Source organism: Tribolium madens, unplaced genomic scaffold (genome assembly GCF_015345945.1).
Source record: "Tribolium madens isolate multiple individuals breed KSU strain unplaced genomic scaffold, Tmad_KSU_1.1 Scaffold_96;HRSCAF=242;Tcas5.2_LG5, whole genome shotgun sequence".
In the NCBI taxonomy this organism is placed as follows: domain Eukaryota; kingdom Metazoa; phylum Arthropoda; class Insecta; order Coleoptera; family Tenebrionidae; genus Tribolium; species Tribolium madens.
The window spans coordinates 3,506,015-3,529,360 of record NW_025401068.1 but is presented as its reverse complement, the minus strand read 5'-3'; the positions used below and the strand labels follow the sequence as shown (position 1 = coordinate 3,529,360).

The following is a 23,346-nucleotide window of genomic DNA, read 5'->3' as shown; positions in this document are numbered from 1 at the left end:
TTGTAAAAAAAAACTCATCTGAATGTATATAGAAACATTTAGAAATCGCTTAAGTATAATGATCAAATAAAATATTAATTTGTATTTTTTATTTTGTGTTTTGGAATAAATTTATAACTATTTTTCTTAATGTCGTGATTTTGACTTTTCTGAAGTTAGTCACCTTAACGCAATACAATCAAATTTATAATTTTTTTTGCTAAAAGAAATATAGGAAATGAATAAATCAATCATTTTTAATTTTTGGACACATCTAAAGAGAATAAGGTTTACTATTTTATAACTGTTATTAGAAGTCAAAAATGTCTTAACGACATCTGTTGAATAAAAATTTGAGTCATCTTTCTACCTACCTATACCTAACTCGTATACAGGGCGATTCAGATAAGATAATGAGCCTGACGATCTGGCGATGCAACCCAAAAAACAAATTTCATTTACGCCTTTGATCCAATTTCAATTAGGATTTGCAGATTGAATCCAAGTTATCACCTTGTGTCACTCTGACATCAATGCAGAGAATAATTATTAGTGCCATTCAGTTCTCGCGGAACGATAGAGAAGTCAGAGAAGTCTTTTCGGTGTAAACCCAATACAAAATGTATGAAAGAATTAAACATTAAAGGTAGGGAAACAGTTTTTTTTTATAAATCATAAATTGCTTGTCAAAGCACTATCAGAGCAACATAAGATAACTTGGATTGCAAATGCAAATCGTAATAAAAATTAGATCAAAACGTAAATGAAATTTGTTTTTTGGGTTGCATCGCCAGATCGTCAGGCTCATTATCTTATCCGAATCGCCCTGTATAAAGATGATGAAAATATTCCTTTTTTTTTCACACAAAAAATTAATCAAATAATTATAAATAGTAAAAAAAAGACGTTGCAGAGATTCAGAGTTTTAAACATCAACAGATTTCTGAGCTAACACCCTTTATTTGAATTCTGATTTTTAAGATAGGTAAGTACAGTTGGAGACAAAATACTTTGGTCGTCAATGTCACTTGAGTGACATTAAATTGTAAAGCATGCTTTAGGACTGTTAACCTTATTTTTAGCTACTGTTAATCATAGTTGACAAGTTTTTGATAGGAAAATATAATAGCTGTCATTAATTTAAAATTGTCATTCATTTTAACGTTAAAGCTTGAATTACATTAAAGTGTCAGAAAAGTGACGACCAAAGTATTTTGTCTCCAACTGTACTGAATTTTGTAATTTTTTAAACACATTTTTTTTTAGATGTAAACAGATTGCTACTTAAGTATATTAATTTCGAGTGTCGATATTAAAGGTGCTAAAATTGATGAAGGAAATTCTGGACAATATAAGTTATTGTAATAAATACATATTATTTTTATTTCAACAAAACTCAATTTTAATTTGAAAAATTATATTATATTAAACATTAATTAAAAGAAAAGAAAGTTAGTTTGTGTGTTTTTTTTAACCATTTAAAAGAAAAATAATCTTTTTATAGGTGCGAACAAGACACACTCTTTTAACATGATTTATTGACAACTCGGCTCTTTAAAAGTACAATGAAGTTTAAACAAATACAAAACCAACACAAATTAATCAGGTAATATTAATAGAGTGTGTATAAGAAAAACACTTAAAATTATTCTTCTGTAACAAATTTAGGTAACAAAGCTGCCTCCAAATCGGTAATGGCCTTATCTAATTGCGAAAACAACACTTTAATTGTAGAGATTATATCATTGTACTGTTGCAACGCACTGACAGTTTTTTTGGTAACTTCCTGACTCTCTTCAAATATTTTCAAATTTGACACAGCTAAACTTTCTAATTTATCAGTCAGCTCTGTAACTTTAATGACACTACTTGAGTCGGTGTAAGGAGTCAGACTCTCAAACGTTGAAATCAGTTTAACTGTGTCTTTCAACTCGGGGTACAATTCCAACAAATAGTGACGCTTAGCCTCCACTTCTAACTCGTTTTCTCCATTACTTGGATCAAGATACTCATTGATTGTTGTCATATGTTGTAAGATGGAGGTGATTGCTTCTCTGCAACTTAAAGCCGAACTGATCATTGTTTGGGTTTGGAGTAACAAATCGGTGATTTCTTGGGTCTTGTCGTCGGATGTGAAATTGGGGTTTTTGGGGAGAATTTGCAGCTCGAGGGCTGCAATACGTTTCTCCAAAACGTCCAAAGAGTCCATCTTGGCGATTAACCTAGAAATGGACGAAATTAGGTTTCATGGGCAAAGAACTTTAACTAAATACCACGAAACGGCGTTAACTTGACAACTTCTTAAAGAACTTTTGTTGACAGTTGGATGACAGTTGACAGGGGTTTTAGCGCTTGCACCATCTGCTGTTGGCAGTCAAAGCGCGGGAATTTGAAATTATTTTAATCAGGATAATTTCTTTAGTTTTTTTTGCGTTAAACGAATTGTAGTCATTTAATGAAAGTCAGAAATTGTTGTTTAGTTTATTTAGATAAAATTTATCACTACAACACTAACGAAGGGAGGTCTGTTACTACGTAATAATAAAAAATGTATTTACATGGTCTTTACCGTCACCGATGCTTGCATATTGGCACAAGAATGTGTGACTAGCGAAAACGTACAAAAAAACAAATTGTATTTTTTTTTCTAATTTATTGGACGGATTTCGACCTCGAACTAAATCAAATAGAATTACGTAAGAAATGAAATGTAACGAATAACAGGAATAAAATAAAAATAATAATAGAGTAACTTAACTATACAATATTTACAATAGTATTAAAAATGGTACCAAAATACTCGCATAACGGTATTTAAACTTACTCTAAACCACATACTACAAATCGGTTAAATTTATTGACTAGTTTCCACTTTTGCGTTCAAGTAAAAATGGAAGTTAGTTGTCTTCTGGAATGTAGTACTTAATTGAGCTAAATATGATTATCCGTTAGAATTAATTTATAAAACTAGTGTATATTACAGAGTCTATACAAAATCACGATTATGCATTCCTTGATGGTTTTTGTCCTATCGTATTTATCACCCATCGTCTCATTTTGTCATTTATCGAAGTGTAAATTGCAGGGTGTTTACTTCTTGCACAGTTATCGTGGTGGCTGAGGATGCCCTGTAGTTCCCACGTGCTGCTGCTGTCCGAGAAGCACATCAAGGGGGCCCCCTCATCATTCTAAAAAAACAATTAAAAAATTGTTTCCTTTCAGTGAAAACAACGTACATAACACGGGGTTTTCTCAGAATCTGTATAACCAGCACAGATTTTGTCTTTACTCATCAAACCATTGTAGTGTTTGGTCGAATTGCACTCTTTTGAATCAATTATTGGAACTGGTAGATAGTGGAGGTACTGATTTTTGTTTGGTTCTGCAAAAATAATTTTAATTAAAAGGCAATAAATCGCATTTTAGTATAATTTATTACCTCCCGGTTTGCTGACACCCCAACCGGCAATCACACATAATTGTCTTGGTTCTATATCTTTGTCAGGCAAACACATAGCACTGACATTTCTGGTCATTGTCAGAGGTTTGCTAAGCTCGACCAAAACTGCGTCATTTGTAAACTCAAACTGCGAATATTTGGCCTGTGGGTGTGACACAATTCGTTTGATTTGCTCCACTTGTGTGGTGGAATTGTCCGGATTGCTGAAAAAGTTGGTACTTCCAGCGTACAAAATCCAATCATTTGGTACCGGAGGACGTGAAGAACTAAAGATGCAAGAGTGGCTAGCCATGGCCCAAACTGGGGTCAAGAGAGTGGCAGTACATTGGAGATTAAGTTTTTGGTTGTAGAGAAGAGTCAAAGTGGGCCACTGTGAATCAGCCCCTCGATTTCCGCCAATAATACGAGCCGATTGTACGTCAACACTCGAATGGCTTCCGCACGCTAAAAATTCATTTTGTTACAAAAATTTTAAAAACTGGTAAAGACCTACAAAATTCTTGACAGGTGATTGAAACAATGAATTCGCAAGTATCTGCTTTTTGGAGTTGTGACAATATTGGCGACTTTATTACCGCTTGTGGTATCAATTTGTAATATTCCTTAAACAAGCCTTCAGGCGCTTCTACCGATTCTGTGGAAACGGAACCTCCGTAGCCCATTTGGCGGCAAACAAGGTCAGAATGGGTTTGGTTCCAGTTGTCGGAACAAACAGGAGACCATGTAGTGTTCATAACATTGACCTGAAAGTAGTGAGTTAGTTGTGTTCCAAATTTTTGTACAAAACTGACTTGTAAATATTTCTTGTCTTGGTCAAATCGCAGACAATTCCATTCATCTGACTTATCAGCACAATCGTCGATTCCGTCACAAGTTTGGTCTTTTTTGATGCAACCTCCACCGATGGCACACTTGAATTCGTCGCTTGCACATTCTAGAGTTCAAAAATTATAATGATTTTTACTTTTTTATATTTAAACACATTGAAATTTTAAAAAGGATGATAATAACACACTTGTTACATTCATTTTGTTTTTATTATTTTACTTACCGCAAGATTTCTCATCCTCAGCATTCATGCAATCGGGCTTGCCGTCGCACTTCCAGCTCTTTGGTACACACGTATTTTGTTCTAAACACTGGAATGAATCTTCGTTGCACATCGAAGGACAATTAAATTCGTCTGAACCGTCAGGGCATTGCGCCCTACCATCACATTTCCAATGCACTGGCAAACAACGGCTGCCTTGGCCGCAAGAAAATTCATCGAAACGGCAAGTCCAATGTTCTGAAACAAGATTTTGTTCCTCTTGCCACATTTTTAAATGATTTAACTTACCACAAATGGCTTCATCACTACCGTCGTTACAGTTCTGGATGCCATCACAAACAAGGTGTCTCTTCAAGCACTGGCCACTGGCGCACTAAATTCAGACATTTAATTTTGTTTGGCTGTAAGTGAATTGAAACTTACTTGGAAATTGTTGGGACACCCATTTTTGACACAGTCGATTTCATCAGAAGCATCACTGCAATCGCCAACAGAGTCGCAACGGTCATTTTCAGGGATGCAGTAACTGCCGTCTTTGATGGAAGTACCGTTGACACAATGGAATTGACCAAAACTGCATCTGGTGAATCCAGAAATTGAAAAATCTTCAGTTACTGGTTTAATGTCACTAAATGGATGCGACTGTTTGTCGTTTGGTACCGAAGTTTTTAAAATTTCGTCGTTAGTGACAGTGGTTATCACTTTTTCGAGCTTGACTTTTTTCTCAAATTTGGGTTTTTCTTTATCGAAATAATTCTTTTTGTTGATTGCTTGCTTGGTCAATTCTGGCCCCAATTCGGTATTGGTGTCAATTTCGTCAGTTTTTATCGTTGTAGAATCTGAAATCTGATTCAAGTCGTGGTGATATTTAACAATGTTGTTGTGTTCCTCTGATATATCATTAAGACTGTCACTATTTTCCGATTCAAGGTTTTTGGCAGCGTCATGAGTAACGCGTTTTTCGTTTGTTTTTGAAGTTTCAGATTCTTCTTCCGGGTCTAGAGGAACCACAGATAAATCTTCATTGGATTTTATCGCGATGGGGATATCAGTGGTACTTTTTACAGTTACAAAGAATTTTTCAGTTGTGGTAATATCCGATGAAGCTTCGTTAACTTCATAGTGATGGGTACTGTTTTGTGGTAACATTGTAGTAGCTTCAGGTGTCGCGCTTGTAACAACAAGAGGAACTTCAGTTTGTGTTACATTACTGTCACTGTGATTGTTGGCAAAGTGAACCATTTCTGTTACTGTGTCCACAATTTCAGCTTGGACTGTTTGGTTGTGAATATTTGACGATTCGGTTACACTATCAACAACGATATTTCTATTTTCGGCCACTTTTCCTACATTAGTTGTCGTTTCTAAAGCAATCAAGTCTTCAGTACTTGTACTAAACCCGGTACTGTTTGACTGCAATGCTTTTTCAATGTTATCAAAATAAGTGTTACTATGAACATTATTGATAATTTCGGGGGGTAAAGTACTGATTGTTTCAGTCGTGGTTTCTGTCGAATTTTGCATAACGTTTAAATTTTCTGATCGCATAGTAGTTGCAACTTCTTGTACTTCAACTAAAGGTTTGAGGGTAGTTTTCGCAATAATTTCATTTTCGTTGCCTCCTAGAGGTACAACTTTGAGGATTGTATCGTTTTGGTTATTTTCTTGAGGATTTGTAACGTTCATTTGATCATTATCAAGACGAGGGTTTTGTAACACTTCAATAGTTTCATCTTCTTGAGTTTCATTCTGTATGTGTGGTATCACATGTTCGCCTAAATGCAACTTGTTAACAAAGGTATCATTATCGATTTCCGGAAGGAAAGGCGACATGTTATCCATAGCACTTGTATTTTCGGTACTTTCAACAACAGCAACATTAACTTGAGTACCGTTTGTCACTACTTCAGTCGATTGTTCATGTTGTTGGTCCATTATTTTGTGAATTTCGCTAAATATTTTAGTCATATCGGTGGGTTGTGCTGTAGTTTCAAGTACTGTTGGTTCCGTAGTTACATTTTTCACCAACTGTGAGTCTAGTGTTACAGATTGATCATTAACTGTAATTGGCACTGAAAGAGTTTCATTTTTAGAAGTTGTACTATTTTCGACTTCTAGTAACCGAGTTTCGCCATTTACGAACACTGGTACCAACATGTTATCATTCACTTGAGTAGTAACGAAATTTTCAACTTTTGGTGTAGTTGTTGCATCATTTGTTTGTTCGACTGAATTTAATAGAGGAGTTTCAGACGTTTGCACACTAGGTCGACTAGTAAATAACTCAGTTGTGATTTCACCATTTGCCTTCATTGCTTGTGTAGTTGTTTCAATTTCGGAAAATATTTCATGGTTTTTTCGCGGTGTTGTAGAAGTAATCGCAGAAGTGTACTCTCTTACAGTTACCGGTTCGTGAATCTTATTCTCTGAATCGCTTGATACAGCTTCAGTTTCGGTCGTATGAATCGGTGTTAATTCGGTTGCAGTTTCATTTGGTGTGGTGTCACTTTCAACCATTTTTGTATTTTGAGTTGTAACTACTAAATTTGTTTCAGTAACAACTTCAGTTTTAGCAGTAACATTTATTGGTGGTAGGGTAGTTGTTGTAATATCTACCACAGCTACTATTTTCGCATCGTCGTGGTGTTCAGTACTGTGTTCCAAAGCATCAGGTGCCGGAGTGGGTTCAGCAACAGGTTCACTAGTGTGTTCAATAACATGAACATTCTCAGTATGTGCAACAGGCTCGGAGGCAGGTTCTGAAATAGGTTCCGAAGTCGGTTCAGCTACAGGCTCTCCAATAATCTCACTTGATTTTGTAGTTTCCATTGGTTTCATTGTAGGAACCATCTCGGATGCAGATTCAGTTTTATGTTCCACAGTGGGTTCTAAAGTGGGTTCAGGAACCACTTCAGGTTCATGAAGGAGAATTGTTTCAGTTTTATGTTCCACAGTGGGTTCTGAAGTAGGTTCAGGAACCACTTGAGGTTCATGAGCAAGAACAGATTCAGTTTTATGTTCTATAGCGGGCTCTGCAGTGGATTCAGGAACCACTTGAGGTTCATGTGCAAGGACAGATTCAGTATTATGTTCTACAGCTTTCATAGTTGTTGAAACTGGTTCAGGTTTAGGTTCTGCGGTTGGTTCTGGTTCCGCGTTAGGTTCACTAGTGGGTTCAGCTTCATGGAAATGAACGTAATTTTGGTGAGAAGGTTCTTCCGGTTTATGCGTTGGTTCAGGTTCTGATGTTGGTTCTGGTTCAGGCTCAGAGGTTGGTTCTGGTATGCTATGAAGGTTATGTTGATTGTTAGTTGGTTCAGGTTCAGATGAGTGTTCTGGTTCAGATGAAGTTTCAACGTGATGTTCATGATCGTGGGTTGGTACAGGTTCGGAAGTGGGTTCTGGTTCGGCTGACGGTTCATGATCGTGGCTTGGTTCAGGTTCAGAAGTAGGTTCTGGTTCGGCCGAGGGTTCAAAGTGGTGGTGGTGATCATGATCGTGCGTTGGTTCAGGTTCAGATGTGGGTTCTGGTTCAAAGTGATGGTGGTAATCATGATCGTGCGTTGGTTCAGGTTCAGATGTGGGTTCTGGTTCAACTGAAGGTTTATTGTCATGGTGGTGATCATGATCATGTGTTGGTTCCGGTGTTGTGGTTGAGTGAATATGTACATGATCAAATTCAGCTTCAGGTTGAACCATTACTTCATCAGTACAAGATTTTTGGTCATGAGCCAAATATTTTCCGGTAGGGCATGAACACATGAAGTTTGCTGTTTGATAATCAAAAGAACAATTAAATTCGCATCCATTATTATCAATTTTGCATTGATCGAGTATTCTATCTACAGTGACAGTATTATCGGAAATGTGATAATCATTCAAGAAACCGTTATTTTTGTCTAAAACATTTCTTATTTTCCTTTTCAACATTTCTTCATCGATGGGATCTTTAGGATTATGGATGCCGTCTTTAAAAACCCACGTAATTCGATATTTTACTACTACACTTCCGGAGCTGAAATTAAAATTTAGTTGTGACAAAAAAAAACTGATATAAAAGTCATACGCAAAATCCATAACTTTTACTTCGACATCTGCAGCACCATACTTTAACATATCACTAGAAAATAAGGAATTTTTCAGTTCAGTCTCTAAAGCCTCAGCAAGAGTTTTAAATTCAGTACTGTTCTTATCGGCCAAGGCAGGAGTAAACTCAAGATTATCTATCACTATTTGCGATTCTAAAGCCCGAGGAACTAAAACAAAACATGTATTTTTGTCTCTTTTACTTTTTTTTTCACCAACCTTGTATCATTGAAGTCTCAGTAGTTGGTAACACACTCGAAACAGTAACAACAGGAGGACCCGGAGTTAAAGGAGTTTTTACTTCGGGAGGTATCGTCGTTTCATTAACTATATCTCTGGGAAGTCCAAAAATTCCCCCAGCGGCTTTAATTTCCGGCTCACTAGATGACGATGAACCGAAATGACGCGCACTTACTTCTTGTCCTGGCGGTCCTTGATTACCAATTACACCAACTAGAAACGAGTGAAATTTATTTGCTAGGTAAATGTTTACACACATGGTGAAAGGGAATTAGAGGACAATTGAAGAAATTTTGACAAGAAGCTTTTAATCTCACCTGCAGCTAAGATTCCTATGATAACAGCGGCAGCGACGATACACAGGCAGAGTCCCCAACACAAACACTTGTTTCGCTTCTTCTTATTTCTCTTGTCCATGGTAACATATAATTTTTCTCCTCTGCAAACAAGACCATGGTAAAAATGGTTCGAAGATCATTTAAAGCGCTACAGCACATTTGTTACTACTTATGATGATAAGTGGTACATTGTGAAGCTGGTGTTAATTATTAAGAGAATAACTCTACCAGTTATCATCACTCTGTGGCGTGAGTGTTAAGGGCTCTAGCGTCTAGATTATATTAAACCAACACCCAGTCATATCCACCATACACCAATGCTCCCCTATGTTGTTTGTACTTCCGTTGAATAAAATTATTGATCGAGATCGTCATAAAAGTTTAGTCAATAGTTTTATTCAGTTGTGGTACCCGAAATGGTGTCGTGGTATGAATGAATGTTGGTACCGTGTGTTTTCAAGTGACGTCAGCCAGTCGGGGTATTCCACTACACCCTGTTCCGGGGCTGTTATGGACAGTCCGGCATTGTCAACTCCGGATGTAGTTATCATCTCGGCAAAAGTGACGCTGTTGCGACCTTTTCGCGTTTTGCTACAGGAGAAAAATGTTTTACATGGATGCAAACAAGATAACAATGGCATTAATACGAGTATGCCGGTGGATGATTGGAAATCTGCTCGTCTGATGGAATATTGATTTTTTACACTTCGGAATGTTAAACAATGAAAGCGAAAGCACGAAATTAACAATTACTTTTTTGGGCGCGTACTTATAACACTTTGAAGATGTCAAGTACTTCCTGATGACGGGTTTTTAGTTTCTACCTGTCGTCGATGTACCAAAACGTGACATCATTTTCGGGTCTATGATTTATCGAATTGCCACAATGAGAGTTATTATTAAGCGATGATTGAGACTTTCAAATAAAAGTGGACTACATTTGTACGCTATTTGAATATCGTGATCTAGTGAATGTCGAATTGGAAAAAATGAAAAGTTTTAATTAGGCGATGAGGAATTTTTTATTTTTTTTTATAGACGTGGCAATTTACAGAAATAAATTCATTAAAATTGATGGCTTTTGTCAAGTCGAGTGTTACACGACTTCTTGGGATTGTGCAAGTTTACGTAATAGCAGAAAAGTGGAATTTATTTGTTACAAATATTACTTTTTTTGGAAAATAATACCTTGTGGTTTATGATGTCTCCACCAATGTGAAAACAATAATGTAATTAATTATTATTGTTAACACCTTTCTGAAATGAAATTGTCTTTTAAGTGCGTGAAAGTCGTCTTCCTATTATTGTTTATTTTGTATTTTTAACATTTTTAAATAAACTCAAGTAATTTTTTCCATTTTCAATTCTGTTTTATCTAGGTACTTAGTAAATCAGGTTAGAAAAATTTTGTAGATACATGAATATTTGTGTAAATAATGCAATAGATATCTATAAATAATCTATAAATAATTTTTGTCGTAATCCTTTTTTATGGATATGTTCATTGTCCGTATAAATTATTCACATTTTAGCGAATATTTTTAAATAATAGATAAAATAAAACAGTAATTTCGTAATTAATAGCCATAATATGGGCTATGTTTTCTTTTGTTAATCATAGATAATTAGATACCTAATAACGAAAATAATGAAACATCATTAGAATAATTAGATGATAAAAACTTTCACTACTTATGGAAAATCTACAGGAAAATTACAACCAATATTTTCTCTAAAATACTAGGTGTGTAATATGTTTTGGTGTTCAGTTGTAACATTTTACAGGGGTCGTTTTAAAATTTAATATACAAAAAAAATGTTTTCTACGTATGAAGATTCAATTTTTACAAACATTTTTTCCTTAAATTAAAGAAATGCGATTTTGTATTTTTTATGTTTATCAACAGGGAAATTTCTTTTCTAATTGAAATATAATATAGGATATATTGTTTTATAAAAAAATTGAATTTCTGTAATATTGCTTAATTTCCCTTATAAATTATTCTAAACAATAATAATTCAATTTTTCAAAAATTATTTATAATAAAATATCAAATCAATGAAATTTCCTGATTAAATAAATCAAATTCCCCTCCAATTTGAATTTACTAGACAAGCATACTTGTTTACAGAACATAAGTTTTCACGGCTAGAGTCAGATTTTGAATTTGGTTTCACCTTTGGTGTGGTTGACACGTTGAGTTACTGTGCCATATACCCTCATGTTGCCCCTAAGAAAAGTGGGCTAAACGTCGACTCTATTTCCCAAAACAACGTAGTTCTAACCCAAAAAGACCTAGATTTCAATACTTGTTTACTTTCACCCCTTCATGTATCATTTTGTAATATAATATGTATACTGAAATTTTTAGAGCATAAAATAATTTGTTTTTCAAATTTATGAAGGCAAATTAATATTAATTGTGAATATAGCTACTAATTTTAATTGGGTTTATGTCATGTTGATAATTAATTTTTTCTTATAATGTATCAAGACTAAAAAAACTAAAAACATTTTTCCTACGTCTTTAACAGAAATTAAGTTTTTCCACCCTAATTTCCGAACGAAAAGTGGCCAATTACCTCCCTGGAAGTAAAAAATGTTCCTCCCTCATCTGTCAAAATTACATTAAAAATATATGTAACCTCTTAGAAACGGAAAAAATGCTGCTAGATTAAATAGCGAAAGTGGTATATCAAGAAAAATTGTTATTTTTGAAGCTTTTTTTCGCTGGATCGTAGGAAAAATTATATCGTACATATGTATTACACTCGAAGAAAGTGTCTTTTTTTCCCTTGTAATGTTTTATTTCTTCTACAATCTTTGTATGTTACTTGTTGTAGCAATAAGAGTATAAAATGTAAAGTCTTAATTTTGCCACCTACAGTGTGTTATTTATTTTGGACACTGACGATAAAAAACAAAGCGTTGTAAAAACATGTTTTATTCATTATATATTCTAAACGGTATATGCGAGTCAACGCAAAATTATTTATTAATCTAAAAATTTTGGAATGCTTCTTGAATACTTATCCTTTTATTAACATTTTTTTAATATTTGTGTGTTTTATAAATTAAATAGTTAAATATATATATATTTTTTTAATTTCTGTTGACACGGCTTGTCGTTGATCAGGAAAAATAACACTTCAGACAGATTAAGTCCGCCCGTATAGAGGTCCCGTCACCTCCACTTTTATTCTCCAGTGATATTGTTCTGTAGTACGTGAGAAAGTTCCATCAGTCTTATTTGATTTTTTGCAATTTCAAACAAAGTGATGCTTTGTATAGTGAAAGAAATATTGTTTTGTTAATACATTTTCCTGACATGAAGTATAAATCTATCTAAAAGTTAAAGTTGAATCTTTTTCAAGCAAATATTTACAAAGTCTGTTTGGTGCAAGCACAGCTTAGTGCCGGAAACTCGTAAAACCGTGAATTTGCTTTCTTACCTCATGTATTTTCGGTGTTCATTGACAGGAACGAAATATTCATCGTAGGGATTGCCAATTTCTGCATCGTTTTCTTTCTTCACCGGAATGCTAGTCATCCCGTTAGTACCATTTTCGTAAGCACCTGTCACGTCTTTTCCCGCAGGTTTCAAATTGATTAACTCTAGATTAACAGCTTCAGTCAAAGGTTCCTCATTTTTGGTCGGCGACGTGAGCCCCAACATCGCTGATGAGTTCAAGTCTCCATTGTATGGCTTATTATTATCGAAAGTCGACTTGACTTCCGGTTTGTACTCTTCTTCCTGGAAAGCGGGATTATCGACTCCCGTCTCGGATTTTTTCCTTATCCTCGGCGATTCGTTCAGATAACTCGTGCTTTTGTAATTCTTGCTCATCTCCTCTAAATTACTGTGATGCTCCAACGTGTCATTAATGTTCAAATTGGCCGTCGAGAGGTAATGGGGCTGTTTCGAGGTCTTGTTCTCCTGGAAATCCGTCTCGTCGTAGTTGACTGGAAGGGTGATTTCGTTCTTGTGGTAGAAATTGTTAGGTTCTTGCTGTTGGGTGGCGTCATTGTGGGTGGTTTCGAGCGAGGAACTGTTATCATGGCCGGAATGGGAGTCTTGAGCGGTGTCGCTGCCGCCGTAGCTGCTATCAGCGTCCATATCTGCAAAGAGAGATGGGGTCAATTGCAGCGACTTTCACTGTCTGTTAATGCCGATAATGACTAATTGTCAAAATGCAGCGAAAAATTCCTTTCTCCGGGGGAAGGATGAGAGGTATTGGGTGCAAGAGATGAATGGAGAACGCATTTCACCTGTTGTGGATCACCTGAGGGGCTCGAGGCAGACGAGATGATGGACTCTCACGCCCGAGTCAACCCCGAAACACACATTCTTTCATGTCGCGTGTTTTGCTCGACGATTGACTGAATTTATTGAGCAATTGGGCCAAGAGCGACTTTGCACGAGAAATTGTTTTGAAAAAAAAATATTTTTCAACATTTCTTAATTAAAACTAACGAAATATAGAAAAATTCTTTGAGAAATTTGTGTACGGCATATTTTTTATTTTAAAACTGATGTTTTTAAACGTCGATCTTTGTATATCTAGCTCAATAATATAAGTAATTAGTATAAAAAATTCATTATTTATTCGGTTTTTTACATTCAGAATGAGATTGTGTTTTTTTTCTTAGTTTTGAATTTTTGTTAAAAGTTTTCATAGAAATGCTTTAATCATTATTTTATTATAAACTGAAACAAATGCAAAACTAAACAAAATTGGTCAAAAACGATTTTCAAATACCTACATATAAAATAAAGTCCAGAAAAAAATAATTCAAAAAGTTCCAATTTTAGCGGTGATGTTAGTAATGTAGTATATTTGCTATTAGTAATTGGCGAGGTTAAAAAAAAACTCTCTTTGGTTGTTTTTTAATTAACCTAAAGCAGGTGAAACATCTGTATGAGATTAAATTAAATGATGATAAATAAACCGCACATTCCTGAGTTGAAACTAAGTCTATGACAAACATCAGAACACAAATAAAAAACAAATTCAATTAATAATAACAATGGGCAAAAGTAGACTTAACAGATTAGTCCAATTACAGGGTTTGCTTCATAAAAATAAATTAAAATTAACTGTTATAAGAAACATTAAAAGAAATTTAAAAAATGGTAACTTATATACAGGATGCGCCAGAACTCGCGCCCCAGAGAAAAATGCCATGTAAGGTAAGATACCAGGTATCTGAAAAAAATGTTAAAGAAATTCTGTATATAAAAATTTCGAAGTTATGAGATTTAAAATTCTGCACTTTGACTTTATTTATTTCTATTGAAAAAATAATTTGTGCTTTTTTTGCTACTGGCTATTAGAAAAGGAAACAAGGAAGCTGTATTCTAAATTGTAGCTCTCTAAATAGACATAAAAAATGTCAAATGTCAAAAAATAAATGTTAAAGTTTTTTAACACATACAATTTTTTCAACATTTTTTCCATATTCTTACTTAAAATTTTTCTCTGGGGCGCGAGTTCTGACACACCCTGTATGTATAAAAATAGCAAAACTTATCATTTAACACCGATCTCTATAATGTAGAAGACAATTTATTTGTGTTTGGGATGTTTTTGGAAGTATAAGAAAAATTTAATATTTTTAAAATGGACTGGAATACACTTTAAAAAATGTCGATTTTTTAAAAAATGAGCTTATTTTATATCTGCGTCTTAGATATATTTCAAAAAAGAAAACGCACAACTGCTGTGCTCGATTTTTGTAGTTTTGCGTTAAAGTAAACGGGGCTTTTTCTAACTGTTACTTGGTAACATTGAACTTAAAAAAACTTCAACAATAGGTAATACATATATGTTTAACAGAACTTAATAGCATCATTTCAAAATTTAATTTACGACCAAATACAGTTTTTCTTGCTAAAATAGCGTTCTGTTCCTAACGACGAATAATTTTAAAACCAGAAATTTCAGGTGAAATTCTCGTGCAACAAACCTAATCGACTAACCTTCTTCTAGTTTTGTAACATTGCAAGTTCTCTTATCACTTCTGTTGTCTGCAGAGGCAGTACATTAAAAAAATGACTTGTGTGAAAGACTGACAGTGACACAAAAGTTCAATTTTTTTTAAATTAACTATAGAAACAGCCTGAAAATTATCCTATATTTACACGACGAAATAGCAAGTGTACGCTTTTCTTTTGAATAGAAGTGTACACGCTTAACCAATAGCTAATTATAGCTATTTTATATTAATAAGATGGCTATAATATAAGCATAAAAATAATGCTATTTTCCTTAAAAATTATTGTCTTAAAAATATCCGCTTTTTGCTTTTACTATGTGGATATACTTAATGAAAGTTTTAAGTAGTTTTACTCAGTTGAGATTAAATGGCTGAGTTCACGCATCTTTTGGTAATACAAAAATAACGTCAAGGTTAATTGATTATGCAAAAAAATCTTATTACAAAATAGTATTTAATTGAAAAGTAGCTAATGTGGTGGCAGTGTAACTTGATTCATTCGCCCTGTATAATTTTGAAAACGTTGAAATAACTTGTGTTACATAAATGTTGAATATTTTTTTGTATCTAGCGACCTACAGAGAAGCGTAAAATTCCATTTACACTTCATTACTTTTGGCAACAATGACAAACAATTCAGTGACTGTTTGAATAACGAAAATTAATAACAACAATTTAGTTTTTATTAAGTTTTTAATCTATTATTCCAGCTACTTCAGTAGCAACTGGAAGCGTCGACCGGCCATCTAATAACAATAAGCAACACAAACAGCTTGCAACAAACACGTTGTTTTTGTTCGCACAAGTTGACTTGCGGCACGTTGCTGCAGCAATTTAGATAAGTGTATAAAAATGACCGACTCGAGAAACAAATAGAGAAATTATTATGTCTACTTGTAACGTAGCGTGGTTTGACTTGCATAAATCTTGCAATTTTTAAAATTTTGGAAATACCAAACATGAATAATGGCGCTATGGGGGGAGACAGATCAATGACTCATTGATCCGTGGTGGGAACCGAATGGCCGACGGCGGGGAAGTAATCGTGTCGGCCCAATTTCGGAAACCGAAGCGAAAAACTGGTCGGCGGCGGCCGTTTTACATGCATACATAAAATCAACGGCAATACGTGACCATGCCCGCCAACGGGCAGACATCCTAAACCCAGCGAGAGAGTGGTTGACCTTGATTATTCCACCAACTGCTCGGTAGGAAGGAAAAGAACCCAACCGTTTCGCCTGTCCAAGAAACACAATTCCGTAACTACCATTACTCATATCGCATACAACCAAAACCACCGACTGCAGTTCCTATGTGCTTGCTTAGTCCATTGTTTCAAGATCGAGACGGTTACTGGACTGAAGAAGAACAAAAGCTCATATACATTTCCTGGCAAACGCGAGCTTTGTGAGAAAGCGGACCACAAACGAATTGTGAACGGAACATATGTTGTTTTAATCAATTTTTTTGAGTACAAATAACATCTTGAAACAATATGTTCCTAATAAAGGACCAAACGAGACTTTATGCTAATGTATGACATCCTACACTTTCTTTCACGAATGGAAAAAAAGTACTTTTATTATGTTTACTAGTTGGAATAGATCAAATACCATCTACGAAATGCAACAAACACCTTTATAACTTTATTTTGTTTGCAAACAATAAAAAATCTAGCGCGGAACTGTTGTTTGCGTAGGTTACTTTTTTCTGGTATTTCTTTAAAATCGAGAATTTTTTTCTATAATTCCTTTAATTTCTACTGAACGTCTGCAAGTTTTGTATAATGGATGATCTAATCACGTCATACTCGATAACTTTTTCAATTTTTGATACTTTTTTAGGTTTGAAATATATACAGGGTGCGCCAGAACTCGCGCCCCATAGAAAAATGCCATATAAGGTAAGATACCAGGAACATGGAAAAAATGTTAAAAAAATTTTATCTATAAAAATTTCGAAGTTATGAGGGTTTAAAGTTTGCACTTTGACTCTATTTATTTCTGTTGGAAAAATAATTTTCCAAGTTTTTTTGCTATAGGCTATTAAAAGAGGAAACAAGGAAGCTGTATCCTAAATAGTAACTCTGTTCAATGTTATTTGTGGCTTTTATTGGCAAAATTTTTGTCCCTTTACTAAATAATTGTAAAAAAACATATACAAGATCATCAGTATCATTAAATAGATATAAAAAAATGTCAACTGTCAAAAAATAAATGACAAAATTTTTTGACAGATAGAATTTTTTAAACATTTTTTTTATGTTCCTGGTATCTTACCTTACTTGAAATCTCTGGGGCGCGAGTTCTGGCGCACCCTGTATTTTTAAAACTGAGCTATATCCTTGTTTTTTTTGTACTATCGGTACCATCGATTTTTCTAATGATGATTTTTTAACGTTATTTCTTCATTTTAATTTTTTCGATGTTTTTATATGCTTCAATACTTTTTGACATGCTTTACTTGGAAAAGCAGTGGTTTTATTGTGTTTACCTTGTTGGAATAGACCAAATATCATCCGCAAAATGCCACTACCACCTTCGTAACTTTATTTTGTTTGCAAACAATACAAAATCCATCTCAGAACTGTTGTTTGCGTAGGTTACTTTTCTCTGGTATTTCTTTAAAATCGAGACTTTTTTCTATAATTTCTTCAATTTCAATTTCTACCGAACGTCTGCAAGTTTTGTGAGCAAAAGTACAATGCATGATCAAATCAAATCATAATCGATAACTTTTTGAGTGAAAACTGAGTTTTAGATACTTTTTTTAGGTTTTTTTAAGACTGAATTATTTTCTCGTCTTTTTACCATCGATTTTTGTAATGATGATTTTTCAACATTTCTTCATAGTAATTGTATCATATTTTTTTCAATTTTTTTATCTGTTTCAATACTTTTTGACTTGCTGTACTTGGAAAAGCAGTTGTTTTATTGTGTTTACTTGTTGGAATAGACCAAATATCATCTGCGAAATGCCACAACCACCTTCATAACTTTATTCTATTTGCAAACATAAAAAATCCAGGTCGGAACTGCTGCGTGGGTAGGTCAGGCAGTTGCAAGGAGTATAATGCACGATCTAATCACGTAATACCCAATGACTTCATGAAAGTAACCTAAGTTTAATTTCATTGTATATTAGACTTCCGTCATCTAAAAGAATTCACACGCGTTTCTTGACTTTGTTTCACGTCTTCAACAGTTTATAAATTTATTATGTAATGATGATAATTAGAACGTACCAAATTCACACAATGAATAAAACCTGTAATTTAGACGGATGAATCTTGAGGATGTTCAGTATGTGCTCACTTTTGTTTTGTTTTAATGGCTGCAACATTTTTACAGAGTTTATCAAATTCCATTTTCCCGTCATTGTTACGAATGAAACTGTTTGGTCGTTTCATAGCTGAGTTTCTTACGATTTTGAAATCACAATAAGAGATGCAATCGTAATATTTAATCTAGCGGAAAGTTATAAAGTTCCAATTGGTTTACCCCTACTTCTTGGCAAAAGCGAAAAAATTCGAAAATGGTTGAATAAAATCAAATTTCTTTCAAACAGATACCGTATTTCTGCCTGTAATGGTTTTGCCCTAAAGGCATCCAAAGTCAGAAGAATATCAAATACTTCGCTGAGTTAAAGTGCTGTCACCTTAAGCAAATTACTTAATATTTAAAATAAAGTTGAAATTTAGGAAGTTTGTAAAAATGTATTGTTCCATAATGTGGATTTTCAAGGTTGGTTAGGTAGATATCCTCAAATTTCCTCGCAGAATTGTTTCGAAATTACATTGTTGTTATAATTTTCATTTTTATTGGTATCATCAAGCCACGGAAAATAGGACGCGTCTCCATTTATTTAAGTTTTTGATTATATGCTAACGCAAATAAATTATACACCTAGTACGACGATAGTATTTTCACGTCTCGGACAAAATGATTGGGTTATTTGTCTACCAATTTGGTTTTATTGTTTTTTTCTATTTGGGCTTTAGGTCCGAGACTATGGGAAACAGGTATAACAATGAAATTCCAACCGATGTATTATTTTACATTTCGGTTCGGTCTGTGATTTAGCAAATGTTACAACCCACGCTCGGACATGTTTCGCCATTTTAGTGTAACAACTTTTCTATTTTTGGTTAATGAGGTGTTTTAGAAGGTTAATAGTCTAATTGCTGTTAGATAATAACTTGCATTTTAGCACTGAAAGTGTAATTAAATCCGGATTTATCGAATAATGTTCAATTTATCTTACTAGCTGCAAACAATGAGCACTTTTCAACTTTATTAAAACTTTCAATTTTATAAGGTTATTGTTAGGTGTGGTACTTCTGTTGGTACATTTTTATTTAAATAACAACCCATATTTTGTGAAAAAAATATAATTGTGCTGGTTATAATGTATGCAAATGTGTGACCCTATCAGCAAAAATGTCAACAACATTGTTAGCAGTAACAATAACTGTTTCTTTTTTTTCTCAAGATCATCTTCTAATTTGGCCAAAAAAATAGTTTTACAACAAAAGAGCCGGATACTTCACAATCCAAATTAATATTATAAATTTCGGTGTGAAGTAAAGGTCGTTCCTGCTAATGAGTGAACAAAATAATTGCTTTAAATTATTATGGTTATAGCAACATCTCGTGCATAGCAAAACCTATTCATGTCACAATATTTACCCACATTTACTCAAAAATTGTTATTAAGTTAAATGTGATGATATTGCAAGGACGGTGAGTTACCTTTAATCGTTACAGTGTCTTGAAAAATTGTTTTATCCTAGGAACAGTAATAAAATTAATTGATTTAAAGGTCACCCTTGATTTTCTCCATGATAAAGTATTAGATAAATTAAGTGTGGGTACATCAATATTCAAGAGAAAGTTAATTTCATAGACCTTTTTACCGCTATCAGTGTAAAAATATCAAAATGGAGCAGAAAAACGTGATATTCGAAAGTATCTAACCGTGAATATTAATCGGTTCCAAATTTTGGTACTGCAGTGGCGGCTCGTGAAGACGTTTATAAATAATAAATTAATATATTAAAAAACAAGTGTTACAAATGCACAAGTATCACAATGAGAGGTTGTAGCACGCCTTTTTCATACTATTTTTTCTATTGAGCGTTTATTAAATTGAATTTATTACTCCCATTATATTTAACAGTTAAAATTTTTGACATTTTACGTGTGCGGTACCCAAATTGCTCGAAAATAGCTTAAATTGTATTAATTTCAGTAAAATACGTTGAAACGCAAAAATTTTTCACTTTTGGCCAGTGATGGCCAAAGTATTGCATAAAATGTCTCCTAAAAACAGTGTCACAAAATTGCATTTTATGCAACTATTTTCAGTTACACAAAATGCTCATTGTGACACCAAAATAGAAAAAAAAATGTTTAATTTAAAAATACAATTTACGTTTGTGGAAGAAGATAAAATTAATGGAAATACTGACTTTGGAGTTTATCAATAATAGTAATTAACTTAATTATAATCAGAACACGAATTAACATAGGGAACAAAAAAATATCGAATGTTCTTCAGGGTTTATAGATTTATTTATTTATAACACATACTTTGTGTTCTCTATTTCAATCTATGCTCAGATTACATTAATGAAAAATTAAAAGAGCTGAAAATTATTATTTCATATTTATTACTAGCACAAAAATAGTTTTTACCCTGTCATAAGTGCTTCTTTACTTTTTTTTATTATTTTTTTTTCTACTATTTTCCTTATTATTGTATTTCTTTAAATACAAGATTTGAATCTTTTCTTCTAGTGTCAAGTTTTAAACAATTTTTTCATACTTTTTTCTGATATTTCTTTAATTATTTATTAGAGATTTTTACCCACAATTCTTTAATTTTTATAGTAGCAGTTACAAGACTACAGTTGATTAATTTTCTTGCCACTTTTTTAAATTTTAAATTTTTTGTGTTAGACATTTTTTTTATTTTTTTAACCGATGCTCGATGAATTTACGTTTTGTTTTAAAGATGAAGATACGTAACATTGTATCAATAATAATTTTATTAAAAATCATGATTTTTAATTAACACTAACACATTTTTCATTACTTTCGACGTATATTTTGAAATAATTTTAATTTCAAAATTTACCATTTTTGTGTAGGTATACTTATACAGTGCGATCAAAAAGTCTTTCTATCAAGTAGGCGTCCTAGTTAAGGACGTATGTTGCATGGCAGTTCGTATGTTATCTAGATGTCAAAAAAATATTTTATAAAAATTAAAACATTGAGCTAATTAAATTGAATTATTCTATGAAACGTCTCAAAACAAACTAAAATAAGATTTTGTTGGTGTTTATTCATAAAAATCCTTCACCACAGTTTCCTTTCATAATTTACATAAAAATTATTTTGACATTTCTCATTTGTCATTGTGACATTTTATCTTCCACAGATATAAGTTTTAAATATCTACGCTTGCTTGATAGACAGACTTTTTGATCGCACTGTAGTATTTTTACTTTAATAATTTTTATAATTTTTTCTTGATAGGTTTCACATTTTTTAACATTTCCATTGTAAATTTTAAGTAACTATAACACCAAATACAAAATTTTGAGTATTGCTTTAAATTTTATGTGTTTTTTTCTGGGAGGTAGGTAGATTTGGACGAGGCGCCACTGATTGTGAGTAATAATTTCGATGCGGTTTTTGATTAGAGATGTATCAATTCCCATCAGGGATCGTTAACCTTTCCTCTTTCCAATATGTGGCTATGCAAAACCGTACCAATAAACGTTGTAGGCGTCTCTGCAATTACCATGGTTTTAATGCGATGTTGCAGACGAACCGAAGAACCAACAACTCCCGATCGTGTCCAGACTGAAAACATCATCCATAGCTAGTTTATGACGTCATTCATTCCTCAACCACAAGCTATTGTTCTTTCATACTGAACCCAAGTCGCCACAAAGTCAAATTAACTTTTCAATCAATTAGAACTAAACTTGACCCATAAGTGTAACGGAAAGAATTCGTACTTGTTACCAAATCCCTTTCACTTTTTTCCCAACTCGGAGTTACTACAAGTTCAGTTATAGCGCGATTCTTTCATCTGTTTTTATCCTTGGACCAAATGAGACACTTTTCACAAACTGGAACCGTGTCTGCGCTTGGAACCATCAATTAACCTTGGTGGTTATATAATTAATAATTTGGTATTTTTTCCTCGACGCTCCTAGGAACGTGTGGAATCTCGGGCTAAGACACCAACCTAATCCAACAACATCGACCTTAAAAGGTTCTATGGATATCAACCACGTTTCACTTTCGTTTCAAACGTGAATCTATGCATTTTGCCGTTGGGAGACGAGCATCTTCAGCCATTTCGAAATGTCAAACGGTGTGGAAACATTGGAGGAATGTGACCTCAAAGAGAGGAAATTATTATTTCATATTTTGGCGCAGATGATGCAATTTGGCGTTTTGTTTATGTCTAAATCATAATTGTTCACATTTACGGATTCTGTGTTATATAATAGAAACCACGAAGGTCGCCTGAAGAAGATTTGATCTTTGTCCTTTGAGTTTTTTAATTTTTTTTTGTCAAAGTGGGTCAAAATTTTATCTCCAGCCCACATTTATGTTGCGTGAAAGTGTCTTAGAGTGACATTCTTGGGCGTTGTTTAGCAAACAACGGTTGCAAAAATCGAGTCGCCATTCATTTCGAGCAGACGCTAATTCTAATTACCATAAAATCGATTGGAAATAAAGTAAACACAAAAAAAATAATTTAATTATGTCATTATAATCTTGTGTAATGTGTTTTAATTATCATAGGAAAAAATGACAGAGTTTGTGCATAAATAAACTGGTCAAGTGTGAAATGAGTCTCTTACTTTTTTACTAGGACGTTAGCAATTTTGAAAGGAATAATAGATGGCCTCCATGAGGATTAAATTCCTGTAATTCACCAGTGAAACAAACAAGAACATTAAGGATTAATTGGTGCTAAATTATCATTATTCTCTGACGCTTCTTGTTTTAATTGAAATAATTTTGTAAGTAAGTGGCTTGTGCTTTTAAAATTAAGTTGCCAAATTGACTGCATATTTAAAATTTAATATTGGTAAATTATTTTTTTTTATTTTTGCAACAAAATAGAAATAAGAAAAACAAATCTTGGAAATATATGTGGTTTTTTG

General features: G+C 33.5%; 2 protein-coding genes across 3 annotated transcripts in view; both read right to left on the bottom strand.

The window, feature by feature from the left end:
• Nucleotides 1-1,499: 1,499 nt before the first annotated feature.
• LOC123013118 lies at nucleotides 1,500-2,316 on the bottom strand. Its single transcript, XM_044411467.1, has 2 exons — nucleotides 2,253-2,316; nucleotides 1,500-2,201 (listed from the first exon to the last, which is right to left on the bottom strand). The coding sequence occupies exon 2, from the start codon at nucleotides 2,186-2,188 to the stop codon at nucleotides 1,625-1,627; it is 564 nt and encodes a 187-aa protein (XP_044267402.1). The 5' UTR covers nucleotides 2,189-2,201; nucleotides 2,253-2,316; the 3' UTR covers nucleotides 1,500-1,624.
• A 132-nt stretch (nucleotides 2,317-2,448) lies between these two features.
• Nucleotides 2,449-23,346, bottom strand: part of LOC123014006 — a 31,954-nt gene continuing 11,056 nt past the window's right edge. The window contains exons 3-15 of one of the 2 annotated variants that reach the window (XM_044412889.1): nucleotides 12,608-13,274; nucleotides 9,602-9,745; nucleotides 9,134-9,255; nucleotides 8,796-9,029; nucleotides 8,557-8,746; nucleotides 4,914-8,505; nucleotides 4,779-4,863; nucleotides 4,491-4,727; nucleotides 4,231-4,373; nucleotides 3,933-4,182; nucleotides 3,419-3,883; nucleotides 3,216-3,361; nucleotides 2,449-3,167 (exon numbers count right to left, since the gene is read on the bottom strand). In XM_044412889.1, the coding sequence (XP_044268824.1) occupies nucleotides 2,982-3,167; nucleotides 3,216-3,361; nucleotides 3,419-3,883; nucleotides 3,933-4,182; nucleotides 4,231-4,373; nucleotides 4,491-4,727; nucleotides 4,779-4,863; nucleotides 4,914-8,505; nucleotides 8,557-8,746; nucleotides 8,796-9,029; nucleotides 9,134-9,255; nucleotides 9,602-9,745; nucleotides 12,608-13,272 (6,459 nt within the window). In that variant the 5' untranslated portion in view covers nucleotides 13,273-13,274 and the 3' untranslated portion in view covers nucleotides 2,449-2,981. The remainder of the gene's footprint in view (nucleotides 3,168-3,215; nucleotides 3,362-3,418; nucleotides 3,884-3,932; nucleotides 4,183-4,230; nucleotides 4,374-4,490; nucleotides 4,728-4,778; nucleotides 4,864-4,913; nucleotides 8,506-8,556; nucleotides 8,747-8,795; nucleotides 9,030-9,133; nucleotides 9,256-9,601; nucleotides 9,746-12,607; nucleotides 13,275-23,346) is intronic. The other variant, XM_044412890.1, reaches the window with a different exon arrangement.

Excerpts from the sequence above, each read along its gene's own strand:
- LOC123013118 (XM_044411467.1), bottom strand. The coding sequence starts at position 2,188 with ATGGACTCTTTGGACGTTTTGGAGAAACGTATTGCAGCCCTCGAGCTG.